This window comes from Capra hircus, chromosome 1 (assembly GCF_001704415.2).
Source record: "Capra hircus breed San Clemente chromosome 1, ASM170441v1, whole genome shotgun sequence".
Taxonomy (NCBI): Eukaryota; Metazoa; Chordata; class Mammalia; order Artiodactyla; family Bovidae; genus Capra; species Capra hircus.
The window spans coordinates 81,915,482-81,931,073 of record NC_030808.1 but is presented as its reverse complement, the minus strand read 5'-3'; the positions used below and the strand labels follow the sequence as shown (position 1 = coordinate 81,931,073).

The 15,592-nt window shown below is 39.5% G+C and overlaps 1 protein-coding gene across 3 annotated transcripts in view; it reads left to right on the top strand.

Annotated features, from left to right (window-relative positions):
• VPS8 (VPS8, CORVET complex subunit) overlaps positions 1-15,592 on the top strand; it is a 297,839-nt gene that overhangs the window by 161,834 nt on the left and 120,413 nt on the right. For all 3 annotated transcript variants that reach the window (XM_018047043.1, XM_018047049.1, XM_005675177.3), the window contains 2 exons: positions 360-449; positions 3,424-3,470. In XM_018047043.1, coding sequence (XP_017902532.1) covers positions 360-449; positions 3,424-3,470 — 137 coding nt within the window. The remainder of the gene's footprint in view (positions 1-359; positions 450-3,423; positions 3,471-15,592) is intronic.

The following is a 15,592-nucleotide window of genomic DNA, read 5'->3' as shown; positions in this document are numbered from 1 at the left end:
CACTTCTTTAAATTATTACTTTAAGCTCAAGGGTAAATTCACTAGCAGGGAATTTGGGGAGCTTTTGTTCTTACATTCATGCTGTAGATATCATGGCCTAAATCCAAAATTTTAGTGCTTTCATTTTCTACAAATTCTGAATTACCTTTTATATAAAAATCTGATTTTTTTTAACATGATGTTTTTCTGATTTTGCTCACTTGTAATATGTCTTTAAATTGTGGCTCTATATTGAGGTCTCCTGAAAAGCAGTATAGAAGCTCATGAAAGTATTGATGTTGGTATTATGCGTCACATCCATGGAAATTCTATTTAAATTTAACACTGAAGATTATTTTTATCTTTTTCTTTTGTTACAGGAACTTGTGGCCCTGAAGCCCTGTAAAGCTGCAGAGCTGGTTGCTACTCACTTTTCTGAACAGATCGAAACAGTCATTAAGAAACTTCAGGTAAATTCTGCAGAGCATCTAGTGGAGAGACAGTTACTGAGTACCCACCTAAGAAATGTTTATTGTGATGGCTTCTTCCGTTCATTGTTGCCTTTTAGTAGCAGTTTCTACATATGGTGTGTGTGCATGTGCATGCTTAGAAGCAATTCTGTGATAATCTGAGTCTAGAAATGAGGGAATTTATCTTTGTGCATAATGAATATTACTGTCACAGAAACATTTTTGGAAAAATAACCTGTACTTACTCTAAAATTGTAATCCACAGAGGGTCCTCCCCCCCGCCCCAACTCTAATCTTTTTCTATAGTGACTATGACCATATTCTCTTCGGAGTTCATGTTATTTGTTTAGATTTCTATCGTGCTCCTATTGGGCGAATGCTGTCTATTTAGAACTTTTTTTGGGGAAAAATCTTAGCTAGAATACAGCTGTTTTAATGCTGAATACTAAGATGCTCAGTTTGAAGTACTGTCTAATGGACCAGCATTCCATTTGTCACTACTGTGGTAGTGCTATTAGTGAGTTTTGCTCACTACCATTGTGGCCACAAGTGATAGAGGTAGAGAGTAGGACAGTGACAGGGGCAGGTAGCACAACCAAGTCCTCAAGTGGTAATCATAGTAGTAGAAGTTAGGTGTGCAAGAGGGAAACCAAAGTAGTGAGGGGGGAGGCAGCTGGCATAAGTGATAAAGGTATGGATTTCATTTCATTTCATTCATTCATATTCACACTGCATACTACTGTGGCCCCACTCTGTACCACAGTATGGTAGGCTCTGGGGGGACACTAATAAGAATATAGTCTTTTTCTTAATTTTTCCTGTAGAATAGAGAAGCACTTATATAACCACAGTATAGTGTTATAAGCTCTACACCAGACATACATAGAAATTGCTGTAGGAACAAGAGGAGAGAATGACGGACTGTGTTAGCAAGTCAGACAAGTGTTCCCAGATACGCCCAAACTGGGTCTTGAATAATTGGTGTCAGTTTTCCAGGCAGAGAATTGAAAAGGGCATTCTAGATAAAGAGCTCTGGGTAAGTAAAGACTTGAAGGCATGAAGCAGCATTCGTATTCAGAGAATGATGTGGTGAAGACGATGGTGGAAGAAGCATTAGATTAATCTGTAAAAGGTATATTGGAAGGAAGGAATTAAATGTATAGAGACTGGAAAATAAGAGTTTGGGGGATGATATTGGACAGTCATATATGTAATGCTAAGAAATTATGCTCTATCTTCTGTGTGCTGGAGACAGAGGAGTGATACCAGTAGATTCATTTGATGGAATATTAACTCTGTGTGTGGAGAATGGGCTGGCAAAGAGAGCAAATAGAGGTGAGACCAGTGGGAAGGCAAAAGGTCTTGGCAAGAAATGGTTAGGACAGGATGAAAGCAGTGCCAGTGGAGAGGACAAGTGTAAGATACATTTGTGAAATAAAATATGAGGGGCTTGGAAATTAGTTGAATGTGATGGGTAGAGTAAAAAAATGACTCCTGGGTCTATAGGGTTGGTTGTCCAGTATGATGAGGTCCATTAACTCAAGATAAGGAGTCATTTGTTAATTCAGTGAATATATCTTTTGGCTGTGGGCCAAAAGAAAGAAGAGAAAAGTCACTCAGTCGGGTCCGACTCTGTGGCCCCATGGACTATACAGTCCATGGAATTCTTCAGGCCAGAATACTGGAGTGGGTAGCCTTTCCCTTCTCCAGGAGATCTTCCCAACCCATGGATCAAACCCAGGTCTCCCACATTGTAGGCGAATTCTTTTTCAGCTGAGCCACAAGGGAGGCCATAGGCCAAAAGCGCATTGATAAAGTGATAAGGATATAAAAACATATACAGTTGACTCTTGAACAACGCAGGGGTTAGGGGTGCCAATCCCAATGCAGGCAAAAGTCCCTATATAACTTTCGACTAACTACTGATAGCCTACTGTTGGCTGGGAATCTTACCAGTAACAGAAACCTTCAATTAACACGTGCTTTGTATATTATATGTATTATATACTGTATTCTTAGAATAGGTGAGCTAGAGAAACGAAAATGTTATTAAGAAAATCTTAAGGAAGAGAAAATACATTTACAGTACTGAACAAAATTTATCAATACTGTTGTATATTTACAAGATGAATCATCCATCAGCACTCATATCAATATGTCTTATAAAAGCACTGTATATGTTATCTGTATTATTAAACTATGACATCAAAAATGAAAAAAATGTGAAAAAGAAATTTGTATTTATTTACAAGCATAACAACTCATGCATTGATAATGAAAAAGCAGTATGATTGCTTTATGGTGGCCTAGTGTAACTGATATGTTTGCTTCATGGTAAGCCTCGCCTGTGCACTAATGAGTGAACTGTTATAAAATTTTTATATCATACAGTATTGTTGTTGTTCAGTCACTCAGTCATATCCGACTCTTTGTGACCCCATGGACTGCAGCACACCAGGCTTAACTTGTTGTAGTTTGCTGTCTCTTCTGTAGCTGATTGTATTGGAAAGTTAATGAGCTTTTTTGGTGGTGGTTGCTATGTGAGCCTCACCTAGGTTAACTGTCTCACAGTTGGCCATTGTCACAGGGAGAACCAGGTGAGGCAGGGTGAACCCATCTGTGCAGCCAGAGCAGGTCAGAGCACTTGCTCTGGACCCATTCCAAGGGTCTTCATGCTGAGAACTGTTACAGGATTTGTCTCAGCAGAGGGCTTTTTTTGGCAAGGATTGAGGGGTAAAACAATGTATTTATGTTTCTTCTGCAGTCAGAATTGCATATGTGACAATGATTAGAATTACTGAGAAGAACTGACCTCCAAAGGATTCTTCAGCATTTCTTAGACCTGCACAGAGAGCTTACGAGAAGTAAAACATACACATGCACGCTTTTTAAAGGGATGTTGTAAAATTCTTTATCACAGCATAATTGGAAGAGTTTGTTAATATTTAATTGTATTCTTTATTTTTCTGTTCAGAACCAGGTTTTGCTTTTCAAGTTTTTGAGAAGCCTTCTTGACCCAAGGTATGTTTATAAAATTTAGTTTTTCATGATACATGGATGAAAAACCAGAGGAAATGAATTGAGTTTAAGAAACTGACTCATGATATCCAGATGGTACAGTCAGCTCTTGATTTTTAATATTAGCAGGAGTACTGGTTACAGAGATAATTCTAAATACATGATTGAAAATTGATTACATCTTGAAGGTATATTTTCCTTCCCATTTGAATGTGAGCCTACGTGGTAAGTTGTCATTGATGTAAAGAAAATAATGAAGGCATGCCATTAGGACATGTTTCAGGAAGAATTTGATGACCATCTAGCTTCCCCTGCCTCTGGTAGCATCACTCCTCTTGATTCCTTATTCTCCACTGTAGATTGACAGCTTTACTTTTCAAAGTAAATAACCTAGTTCCCAGCCCACCTTTAAATGTATTACTTTTTAAACTTTCATTTGAAATGTTTAGTTTTAAATAACTTTCTGGAGGTGTGGGAAAGGAAAGTTTAAATGTTTATTTAAGTGCTCCTGTAATACTCATCAAATAAAAACTAAACCAAGGAGATGATGAGATTAGTAATGGGTCTGTAAGCAAAGCAGCTCTGTATGTGAGATCTTAATGTCTTCCTGCCCTGGTGGCTCAGACAGTAAAATCTGCATGCAATGCAGGAGACCTGGCTTTGATCCCTGGGTCAGGAAGGTCCCCTGGAGAAGTGAATGGCTGCCCACTCCAGTATTCTTGCCAGGCTATAGTCCATGGGCAAAGAATCAGACATGACTGAACAACTAACAGTTTTAAGACAGTCACTCTTAACTAGAATTTTGTGTCAGAATCACCTAAGAAACTTTTAAAAATACAGGTGCCTGAGCCCAACCCCACAGAATTATCATGATGTACATCTGGAGTTAAGCATCACTGACTTGAATGTAATGTTCTAGGGTGACATAGCTTTCACATGCCTTGTAATGTACACTAGCCATTGAAAACAGTCATATACTTAATTTAGAGATTCAGTTCAGTTCAGTCGCTCAGTCGTATCAGACTCTTTGTGACCGCATGAACCGCAGCACGCCAGGCCTCCCTGTCCATCACCAACTCCCGGAGTTCACTCAGACTCATGTCCATCGAGTCAGTGATGCCATCCAGCCATTTGATCCTCTGTCATCCCCTTCTCATGCCCTCAGTCTTTCCCAGCATCAAGGTCTTTTCAAATGAGTCAGCTCTTTGCATCAGGTGGCCAAAGTATATTATTATAAAAATATAAAATTTTGGTTATTCTAGTATTCTCTGCCTATTTAAATCCAAAATACCAGGAATTTTGTAGATTGTAAAAATTCTTTGAAATTTTTATCATTTAAACCTTAACCAGATTATGCTTCTTTAAATTGAGTCATACAGATGTGCGGATGTTGAGAAAAGCAGTCTGACTACATACCCTCCTGAGCTCCAGTTCAATACCTTTTCAAAGTATCTGTGTTTTAATTCTCTGGTTGCAGAAATAACCGAGGCTCAACATCTTTTTTTAATTTGTATGAGTCATTTTTTCTTCCTTCAGATCCAGTTTGGGCCCTAGCCCACTGCTGGAATTAACTGATGGAGATACCTTAGAATTATGATTAGGGGTAGGAGGGAAGGAAGAGAGCTGGGAGAAGGATGGGGCTGAGGGTGGAGCTGAGAAGAAGGGATAGGGGGCCAAGGAGGACTGAGCTAAGTGGAAGAGGAAGGAGGTACCCAGTCCTTTCTCTAGATCCCATGTACCTTTTTTCCCCAGAGCAGAATTCCTTCTATCCCACCAGTATCAGGTCCATTCTCTTAAGACCTGACTCCTCTTCCCCTTGAATAATTTATTTTAACTGAGTCCTTGTTCTCCAACCATCCTACCTGGAGATACTCAAGCTGGAAGGACAGAGAAGTTCAGCTTTGTACTTGGCCTTTTCTCATATGTAGCAAAGTATAAAGGACGATGGTGATGAAATCTTAATTTTTAAAAAAAGTATTAAAAAAATATTAGGTATAGTATCAGTATAGTCATTTGCTCTGCTATTGCTCTGATATTTAATTTAGTTAAACTTCACAGTAATAAAAATGGCAAATCACAAGAGTATTAGAGGTCTTCCATGAGAAGTCCTGCTCTATTATTACCTATACCTAGACTGTAAATATGTCATAAGGTAAGATCCTTTATAACATATGAGCGACTGAACTGAAGATCCTTTAGAAGTTCTATGACAATTGTTTTGTTCACTAGCAAACCACAAATAATTTTACATTTACTCAGTATATCCCTGGTGGCTCCGTGGTAAAGAATCTGCCTGCCAATGTAGGAGACACAAGTTCAATTCCCAAGTCGGGAAAATCCCCTGGGAAAGGAAATAGCAACCCACTCCAGTATTGTTGCCTGGGAAATCCCATAGACAGAGGAGCCTGGCAGGCTATCGTCCATGAGGTTACCAAAGAATCGGACGCCACTTAGCGACTAAACAATAGCAGTATATTTTATCTCCCTAAATATCTCCCAACCCAGGATAATTAACTCTAAGTTAACTTTTCACACACTCCTTCCTTGTCACATCAGTTCAGCTCTGAGGCTCTGTCTCACCTACTTCAGAGAGGAGCAGTGCACACACAGTCCTTTCGCTTTCCTCTCCCCACAGAGCCACATGACCTGGAATGTCCTCACTTCTGATAACAGCCAGGTTGCCAGCTTTACTTTAGCCTAGAGAAATTAAGAGTTGACAGAGATTCTCCTCTTGACCAAACTTTATTCAGACTCCTCTGAGCCCTCTGCTTCACTAGGTCTGACCTTGAGCTTCCATCTCTGTTTTTGTGAAGTGTATTTTGAAGAATCTTGCTATGTCAGCTTAGCCAGAATCCTCACCGTCAGTATCTGGTCACCCTTGATATCTGTCCAAATTTCTTGTTCCCTACCACCCACCTAGGAAATATCTGATCATCCTGGCCTGCTTTCAGCAAGTATTCTGTTAGGTCAGTTTGTCAAAGAATTATCCTATCCTCTTAGTAATTTTCTGTCCATGGACTGCCCCCTATCCCATGGCTATAAATCTCCACTTCTTGAGTTGAGCCCAGCCTCTCTCCCTTACTGCGACACCCCATTGTATTCCTTATGCCTATCATGATAGTCCAAATAAAGTCTACCTTACTGTTTTAACAAGTGTCATGGGTAATTTTTTCTTTAACAGAAAAAGACTGAAAACTTCAGCTCCACCTTTAAAAAGAGCATACTTTCCTACTGATCCACCATATCCAAGATGCCAAAGACCTAGTGTTCTGCTTTGAGAGTCCCAACCCAGAAGCCATTACACTTCATCCTCTTACTTTATGTCTTACCTAGGAGGCAGGCATCAATTTTGATTATGCTGTAAATTTATTTTAAATTTGATGTTTGGCATTTCAGTACAATCATTTTTATATAAACAGTATTTTAAATGATAGTATCTCAACTAACCCATAAAAGCCTGTTTGATTCACAATGTTAATCTATAATACCAGTGAGAGTAGGAAAAACTGTTTTCCTTCTACCTTTCTAGGTTCTAGGCAGGTTAAGTGTTATGCCCAAGTCGCAAAATCTCCCAGCAGCCACCCAGGAACCGATATCCGATGCAAAAGCAAGAGAGTTTTTATTACCAAGCTCCAGCTGGGGCTCCCACCGTTACTGATTCAGCGGCTATAGGGAGGAGCCCCGGGTTGTGGATTACATTGCTTCTATAGGGAGTATACATAGAAAAAAAGGATTTCTAGGTAGGGGGACGTCTGATTGGTCACTTTCTTTCAAAGGGTGTGTGTTGGTTCTTGATTGGTCCCTATTGTCTAGGTAGACCACAAGTTCCTGAGTTAAGTCAGGAGATTTTGGTTTGGGATCTGGTTGGCTCGTGGGCGGTGGGGTGAGGTCAGGGGATTTCCAAAGGCTCTTGGATTTCCAAAGGCTCTTTTCCCGGGACCTTACAAAATGGAGTTTTTCTTTTAACAAAATGGAGTAGCTTAGGTCCTTCATAAGAAGGGAAAAGCATACAAATTTATTGAGTGTTTTATGTGATATGGAAAGCACTTAAACCTGAGCATTTTATGCCAGGTTTGATGAAAAGCAGAAAGTCATGGACACATGTACTGGGACTGAAGGATGTGAGCTAAGGGTAATAAACTGAGGGAAACTTAGCAAGACATGTTTGTTTGGATTCCTCTCAGTGTCTGTCTATCTTCAGAGATGAGGAAGCTCCTTCCCTCTAGGAAGAGAGAGAATACCTTTCATAAGTAGTAAGTCAGTGTTAGTCACTCACTCATGTCTGACTCTTTGTGACCCCATAGACTGTAGCCCACCAGGCTCCTCTGTCCATGGAATTCTCCAGGCAAGAATACTGGAGTGGGTTACCATTTCCTTCTCCAACCTTTCATAAGGTAGTCTTATGATCTGCTTCACGGGAGAAGGGGAAGGCCAGAGAGTCCATCAATATGCCAACATGCTATATTTTGGGAAAGTGTGTCCTGAACCCCATCACTGATAATATGTACATTGAATTCTGGATTGAGGGGAAGGAAGGTTAGGAAGGTTGAGTTCAGAGAAAGTAAGGAGGCATTGCTTCCGGAGCCTGCCTTACACCAAGTTCTGAATTATAGTTTGTCTTGGGTGCCCTCTGAACTCTGCCTCCTCCCACTCTGTCCCCTTCTTTCAAGGGGTGCAGGGTGTATACACTTCAAGCTCTCCACTTTATAAGCACATTCAGAAATATAGTATTGATCTTAGGTAAAATCCAAGATTAACTTCTTCCATGCCCCAATCAAAACACTCAAAAGTCTTGCCAGTTGCTTGTCAATTTCTGTATCATATGACACTTTTACAGTGAGAAAATACAGTTACCATATGAATACAGTGAAGTACACACAACTTTGAAAAAGCCCTTTTTCAATGCCAGTTGACCTCAAGGTAGTATGGACTAGTTTACGTTGATCTCTGAATGATTTCCCATCCCAGTTTAGCCTTTGTAAATGAATATGCTGTTGACAGATCTGAAGTAAAGGATTAGAATCTTTGCAGGTACTGGGAAAACTGAAGTGGGAACCAAGGGGAGTGTAGAAAAAGGGGTTTAGGGTCAAAAGAACATCAAGAGGAGGTAGACTGGTTCTGCCCAGCAGTTTTCCCTGGCAGACAACTTCAGACTGTTTTTGCCTTTGATTCTTCTCTTTCTGTTCTTCTTAAGCAGTAAGGCTTTTTTTTTTTTTTTTTAAACATCCAGGTTTTTCCTCTCATGAAGCTCCTATTGTGGCATTCTGGAAAGTAGAGAAAATGAAAGAGTTATTTTGAGATGGGGACTGCTTGTATATATGTGTCAAATCAGAATATTGCTTTTTTTCTCCCCAAAACCCTCATTCTTCTGTGTGTGTGTGTGTGTGTGCGTGTGTGTGTGCGTGTGTAGTTTATGCATATTTGATTTAACATTTACTTGTATTTATTGAGTACTTAAAGCAAGAATTTATTATTTCATTATTTTGTCAACAGCATTTTTTAGGGAACCAGTAATCTAGTTGAATTCTCACGTGTATTTCTCTATTTTCTTTATCCAATGTCTTTAAGTTACCTTTGCTCTGTAAATAATGTCCTTTGTAGAATTAATTGACCTACAAAGATATTGGTGGCATTTGTATATAGAAAGATTAGATAGTTTTGAAGGGAGGGAGGTTAATCCTCCAGAAGCAAATTATTTGCCTGAATTGAGGCCAGCAGCCTGGGAGAGAAAGGATTTGCATCCTCTTCCAATTTCCTTCTTTTGAGACAGCTGCTACATGAAACTCTACCCCACCCCTACTCCCCATGTGCATTCCTGCTGGCCAGGAATTTTTACCGCAGTTCTGATATGTTTACATCCAGGTGCAGGTCCTTTGTACAGGGGGGACGCTTGAAGGACAATGCAAAAGGACACTGGTAGTTTTTGTGGGGCTATGAGCTTCATAAGGAATGAAGAGAATGTACAAGTGTGTTTGTATTTATAGTATTTTCCTCAGTACAGTTTTCTCGGTAATGTTAATTTTAGCCTTTGTTAACAATATTCTGGATGCCTCTGAAATATGTGGTATGATTTTCTTGTAGGAAAAAAAAAACAACATAAAACATCACATTGTGTTTCTAAGTCTTTAATCAAAATAAAGTAAAAATTGAACATTGCTAAGGAAATGAGTGTCTTTGCCAAGGAATAAAAACATAGATTATGGAAATGGTTATACATTGATTTAACTTGTATCTGTCACTGTTTCTCTGGATAATTTTGAAGGGATATTTTAAGATACTGACACAGTGTTGAAATAGCATATTTCAAAGTTGAAAAGAATATTATATATCTTCATGAACTTTAACATATAAAAATGCATTCCTGCTTCAGTGAGTGCGTACTTGGCCAGATTCACCATCAGATACTCTGTCTCTGGTTAATATTTTTGCTAGCAACTCAAATTCAATCTTCTAAATCCTTACACATCATCATCTCCTAATCTCCTTTCAGGTAACTAAATGAATGGATGGATGGGTAGACAGATAGATAGCTGACATTCAATTATATCTTTATTCCTTAATAATTCTTTATAGTGAGATTGCTGTCTGCTAAGTGACGTGTGAGAGATTGAAGTAGCTCAAAATTATACTGTTTTTCCAATCTCAATGTGTTCCTCCTCCTTTATTTTCTTTCTTAGCAAATGGCAGTATCCACACATTTATTTCATTTAAAAACTTACTGAGTAACTACAGCATACTAAGCACTGTGACAGGCATGGGAGATAAAATGGTGAATAAGATGGGACCCTGGCTTCAGAGGCAATTGTAGTGTAAGCATTTTAAATGAAATACTAGGTGCGGTGATGAGTTTAACTTTTCTTCACCGCTCCTCTGCACCTTTTCAGCCCTACTACACAGAATAAGTTAATCATCAAAATGTACTTCTTGGCTATCTCTTATATGTGAGTCCTCCTCTTGTCCCCCTCCACTCCCCTCCTTCATGCCTTCAATATCTCTCTCCTGGTCTCTGTTGATGGTCTCGTAATCAGCCCTCTTAATTTTTCTACTTCTATTTTCAAACAGCCAAATAATGATAATGTTCTGTTTCCCTTTCTCAAAGTTCTTTTAGCTTCTGTTATGCAGGGTAAAATCCTGGACTTATGGTATAAAAGACCCTTCTTAATTTTATTCAGGAGTATCGGTTCAACTTAATTTTCTTCCATTCTGCCATTTCTCTTTTCCCCTTTCTTCCTCAGTAGTACTGAACTATCTGTTCATGGGATACACTCCACAGGGTTGTTCTGCCTGCCCTTTCAATATGTGTTCCTTCCTTTTAGTCCACTTTCATTCCTTTCATAGTTTCAGTTCAGTTCAGTCGCTCAGTCGTGTCCGACTCTTTGCAACCCCATGAATCGCAGCACGCCTTTAACCTATATGTATTAAGCGCTCTAAGGTTATACATGTGCTTTGCTCCAGTGAGTCCATTTTGGAAAATATATTCTAAGAAAATACAATAAGAAAAAAGTAGTTAATATTAAATTATCCCTGTCAGCATGCTTATAGTGAAAAAAACTGTCTGAAAAAGTAGATGAGGGAAGCAGCTGTCTAAATGGTAAGATATATAAACATAATGGAATACCAAATTGGCAAACATGGCAGTGTGAATGTTTAAATAATATTAAACTGGAAAATATATAACAATAAATGTTATGCACTCATACTGTTGGTGTGTATGAATAAATGATAATTGGATGATGTGTGGTGTAGATAGCTTCATGCTTACCATATTCATTGCCCCCATAGATTGCTTATTGTTGTTGTTTTGTCCCTGAGTCACATGCAGCTCTTTTGTGACCCCATGGACTATAGCTCACCAGGCTCCTCTGTCCTTAAGACTTCTCAGGCAAGAATACTGGAGTGGGTTGCCATTTCCATGATAAAAGTTTAGATTAGTAAGTTAATAATAAAAATGAGGGCAATTGTTAGGAGTTTGGAATGAATGGTCTGCTCTTTGCTTTTAGAATTTGTGACACAATGAAGTTTCATGTGATTGCTACATACTAAAGTTTCAAAAACTTTGCTTGTTTTATATTTAAAGAAAACGTCCCAGATACCCATATTTTTCTGTTTACAATGAAAAGGACACATATTAAGGTAGTTTTTGGCTTTTAAAAAATCCTACCCTTTCTTCTGTTTTATTTATACTATTTTTTTCATCACTTTCGTTTTTTCTTTTTTGTTTGTTTTCTTTTCCTTTATGCCTCCTCTGACTTACTGAGCATTTTATATATGATTCCATTTTTCTTCTCTTAGTATATTAATTATGGTTCTTAAAAATTTTTCTAGTAGTTATCTTTTGATTTTTGAATATACATTTATAACATTCCAAGTTCAACTGTAACACTGTAGTACTTCATGGGTAGATAACATTCATAATTTCTTACTCCTGTGTCTTATAATACTAATGTCATTCATTTCACTCATTTATAAACTATAATCACTGAACACATTGTTACTATTATTCTTTTGACACTATTATCTGTTACGATAATTAAGAATAAGAAAATAAAATTTCTACTTTACCTTCATTTATTCCTTTCCCAGTGCTCTTCCTTTTTTTATGTGGATCCACATTTCTGACCTGCATCATTTTTGTTCTTTCTGAAGAACTAACATTATTTGAAAGGCAAGTTTACTGACAATGTATTCCCTTAACTTTTGTCTAAGAAAGTATTAATACGTCTTCACTTTTGAGAGATAATTTTACTGAATATGGAATTCTAGGTTAGTATTTTTCTTTCAACACAGGAAATATTTCCCTCCAGTCTCTTCTTGCTTTCATGGTTTATGAAGAGAGGTCTGATATAATTCTTATCCTAGCTTCTCTATATGTGAAGCTGTCTTCATCACCCCGCTCCCACTCCGCTGGCTTCCTTCTGGGTTTTTTTCTTTTGTCTTTGATGTTCCGCAGTTTCGACATAATATGCCTAAGTGTAGATTTTCTGGAGCTTCCCTGATAGCTCAGTTGGTAAAGAATCCACCTGCAATGCAGGAGACCCTGGTTCAATTCCTGGGTCAGGAAGATCCGCTGGAGAAGGGATAGACTACCCACTCCAGTATTCTTGGGTTTCCCTTGTGGTTCAGCTGGTAAAGAATCTGCCTGCAATGTGGGAGACCTAGATTCGATTCCTGGGTTGGGAAGATCTCCTGGAGAAGGGAAGGGCTACCCACTCCAGTAGATTTTTGCTATTTTTCCTGCTTGGTTCTGTCTGAGCTTCCTAGATATGTGGTTTGGTATCTTTCATTAATTTGAGGAAATTCTCATTCATTATTGCTTCAAATATTTATTCTGAACTTTTCCTCCTTTTTTAATCCTTATCATATTGCCACCTTGTATATATTATACCAGGTGTATTTGTCCCATAGTTCTTGGATATTCTGTTTGATTTCCCAGCCCCATGCCCAGTCTTTTTGCTCTTTGTGTTGCAGTTTTGAAAGTTTCTGTTGACATATCTTGAAGTTCAGTGATTCTTTCCTCAGCTGTGTGTAGACTGTTGATGTACCCATCAAAGACATTCTTCATTTCTGTTAATGTTTTTTCTTTTTAGCATTTTCTTTTGATTCTTTCTTAGTGTTACCATTTCTCTGCTTACTTTACCCAAATGTTCTTATATGTTGTCAGTTTTTCCATTAGATCCCTTAGCATATTAATCATGGTTGTGTTAGATTCCTGTCTGGTAATTCCAGCATCTCTGCCATATTTGAGTGTGATTCTGATGCTTGCAAAGTTGCTTCAAACCATCTCTTTGTGTGTTTTAATATATCCTGTACTTTTGTTGTTGTTGAAAGCTAGACATAATGTAGAGTGTAAAAGGACTAGAAGTAAGTAGGCCTTTGGTATGAGTTTTTATGTTTATCTGGGAGGAATATGCCCTGGAGTACAAGTGGCAACTCACTCCAGTATTCTTGCCTGGAAAATGCCGTGGACAGAGGAGTCTGGTGGGCTACAGTCCATGGGGTTGCAGGGAGTTGGACGCAACTGAGCACACACATGCACGCAGCACGCAGGACTTCTGCTAAAGTGAGGTCTGAGATGTGTGGTTCTTTCTTTGCATGTCCCTGTTATTTAGAAGTACTGCTGATGTGGCAGTGAGGTATGACAGTGATGGAAAGAAGCAGTCTGTTGTCCTGTGATGAGCTTTTAGTCTTTTCATGAGGCAGTGCCTCTGTGACCTTTCCAAGTATCTCTTGCTCCCCAACCCCGCTTTAAGTGAGACAAGAAGGCTAGAGGGTGCTGGAGTTGGGTATTTCCCTTTCCCCACATGAAAGGCTAGAGCAGGCTGGAATTGGGCGTTTCTCGGCTTAGTTACTTTGGCTACCTGATGCAAAGAGCCAGCTCATTATAAAAGACCCTGATGCTGGGAAGAATTGAAGGCAAAAGGAGAAGAAGGCGGCAGAGAATTAGATGGTTAGGTAGTATCACTCACTCAATAGATGTGAATTTGAGCAAACTCTAGAAGATAGTGAAGGACAAGGAAGCATGGTATGCTACAGTCCATAGGGTTGCAGAGAATTGGACACGACTTAGTGACTGAACAACAGCAACTTAGTTATACTCTGGGAAAAGCCCAGTTGGTTTGGGGCTAATGTAATAGTAGGGCAGGTATATTAGATCTGCCAGGGCTTTCTTAATAAAGCACCACAAACTATATGGCTTAAACGACAATTTATCACCCCAGTTCTGGAGGCTTGAAGCCCATGATGAGTTTTGGCAGGTTGGGTGCCTTCTGAGGGCTGTGAGAAGGAATCTGTTCACTGCCTTGTCTCTAGCTTCTGCTGATTTGCTGGCAGCCTTTGGCATTCCTTAACCAGTAGAAGCATCACCCAGTCTTCAGCTTTCACCTGGCATTCTCCCTTGGTGTATGTTTGTGTCTAGATTTCCTCTTCTTTGAAGGACACTAATGGTATTGGACTAGAGGCCCACCCTACTCCAGTATAACCTCATCCTAACTTGACTAATTACATATGCAAAGATTTTATTTTCAAGTAAGGTCACCTTGTGAGGGACTGGGAATTAGGACTTCAACACCGAAATTTGGGGGTATCTATTTCAGTCCCTACAGCAAGCCTTGTTAAGAAGGACAAAGTGCTCCAATTGTATTTCAAAGTGGCCACATTTCCCCTCCCTCTGCTGAAGCATGATGGGATTTTTCTCCAGTCCTCACAGTGAACCTGGCGATCCCGCTGGAGGTAAAACTAACAAAAGTATGAGAACTCTCTGACAAGACATAGCCCCTCTGGAATTTTTAACTCTGAAGTTCGTCCTCACTGAACCTCCAGGGTGTTGTCAATTACAGTTTAGGTTTCCCTGCCCCAGTCCTGCCCAGCAGCAGTGGTCTTTGCTTCTGGGCTTCTGCTCCAGCTAGCTATGATACTTTGTATCCACCTCTCTCAAAGTTGAGGGGTGGCAGTTTGCTCTGTGACCTCCTTTCTCCCATAGATCCAAAAAGAGCTGTTGATTTTCAGTTTGTTCAACTTCTTTTCCTGTGAGGATGGAATTGATAACTTTTAAGCTCACTTCATGGGAAATAGATGGGGAAACCATGGAAACAGTGTCAGACTTTATTTTGGGGGGCTCCAAAATCACTGCAGATGGTGACTGCAGCCATGAAATTAAAAGACGCTTACTCCTTGGAAGGAAAGTTATGACCAAACTAGATAGCATATTCAAAAGCAGAGACATTACTTTGCCAACAAAGGTCCGTCTAGTCAAGGCTATGGTTTTTCCAGTGGCCATGTATGGATGTGAGAGTTGGACTGTGAAGAAAGCTGAGGGCTGAAGAATTGATGCTTTTGAACTGTGGTGTTGGAGAAGACTCTTGAGAGTCCCTTGGACTGCAAGGAGATCCAACCAGTCCATTCTAAAGGAGATCAGTCCTAGGTGTTCTTTGGAAGGACTGATGCTGAAGCGGAAACTCCAGTACTTTGGCCACCTCATGGGAAGAGTTGACTCATTGGAAAAGACCCTGATGCTGGGAGGGACTGCGGGCAGGAGGAGAAGGGGACGACAGAGGATGAGATGGCTGGATGGCATCACCAACTTGATGGACATGAGTTTGGGTGAACTCCAGGAGTTGGTGATGGAC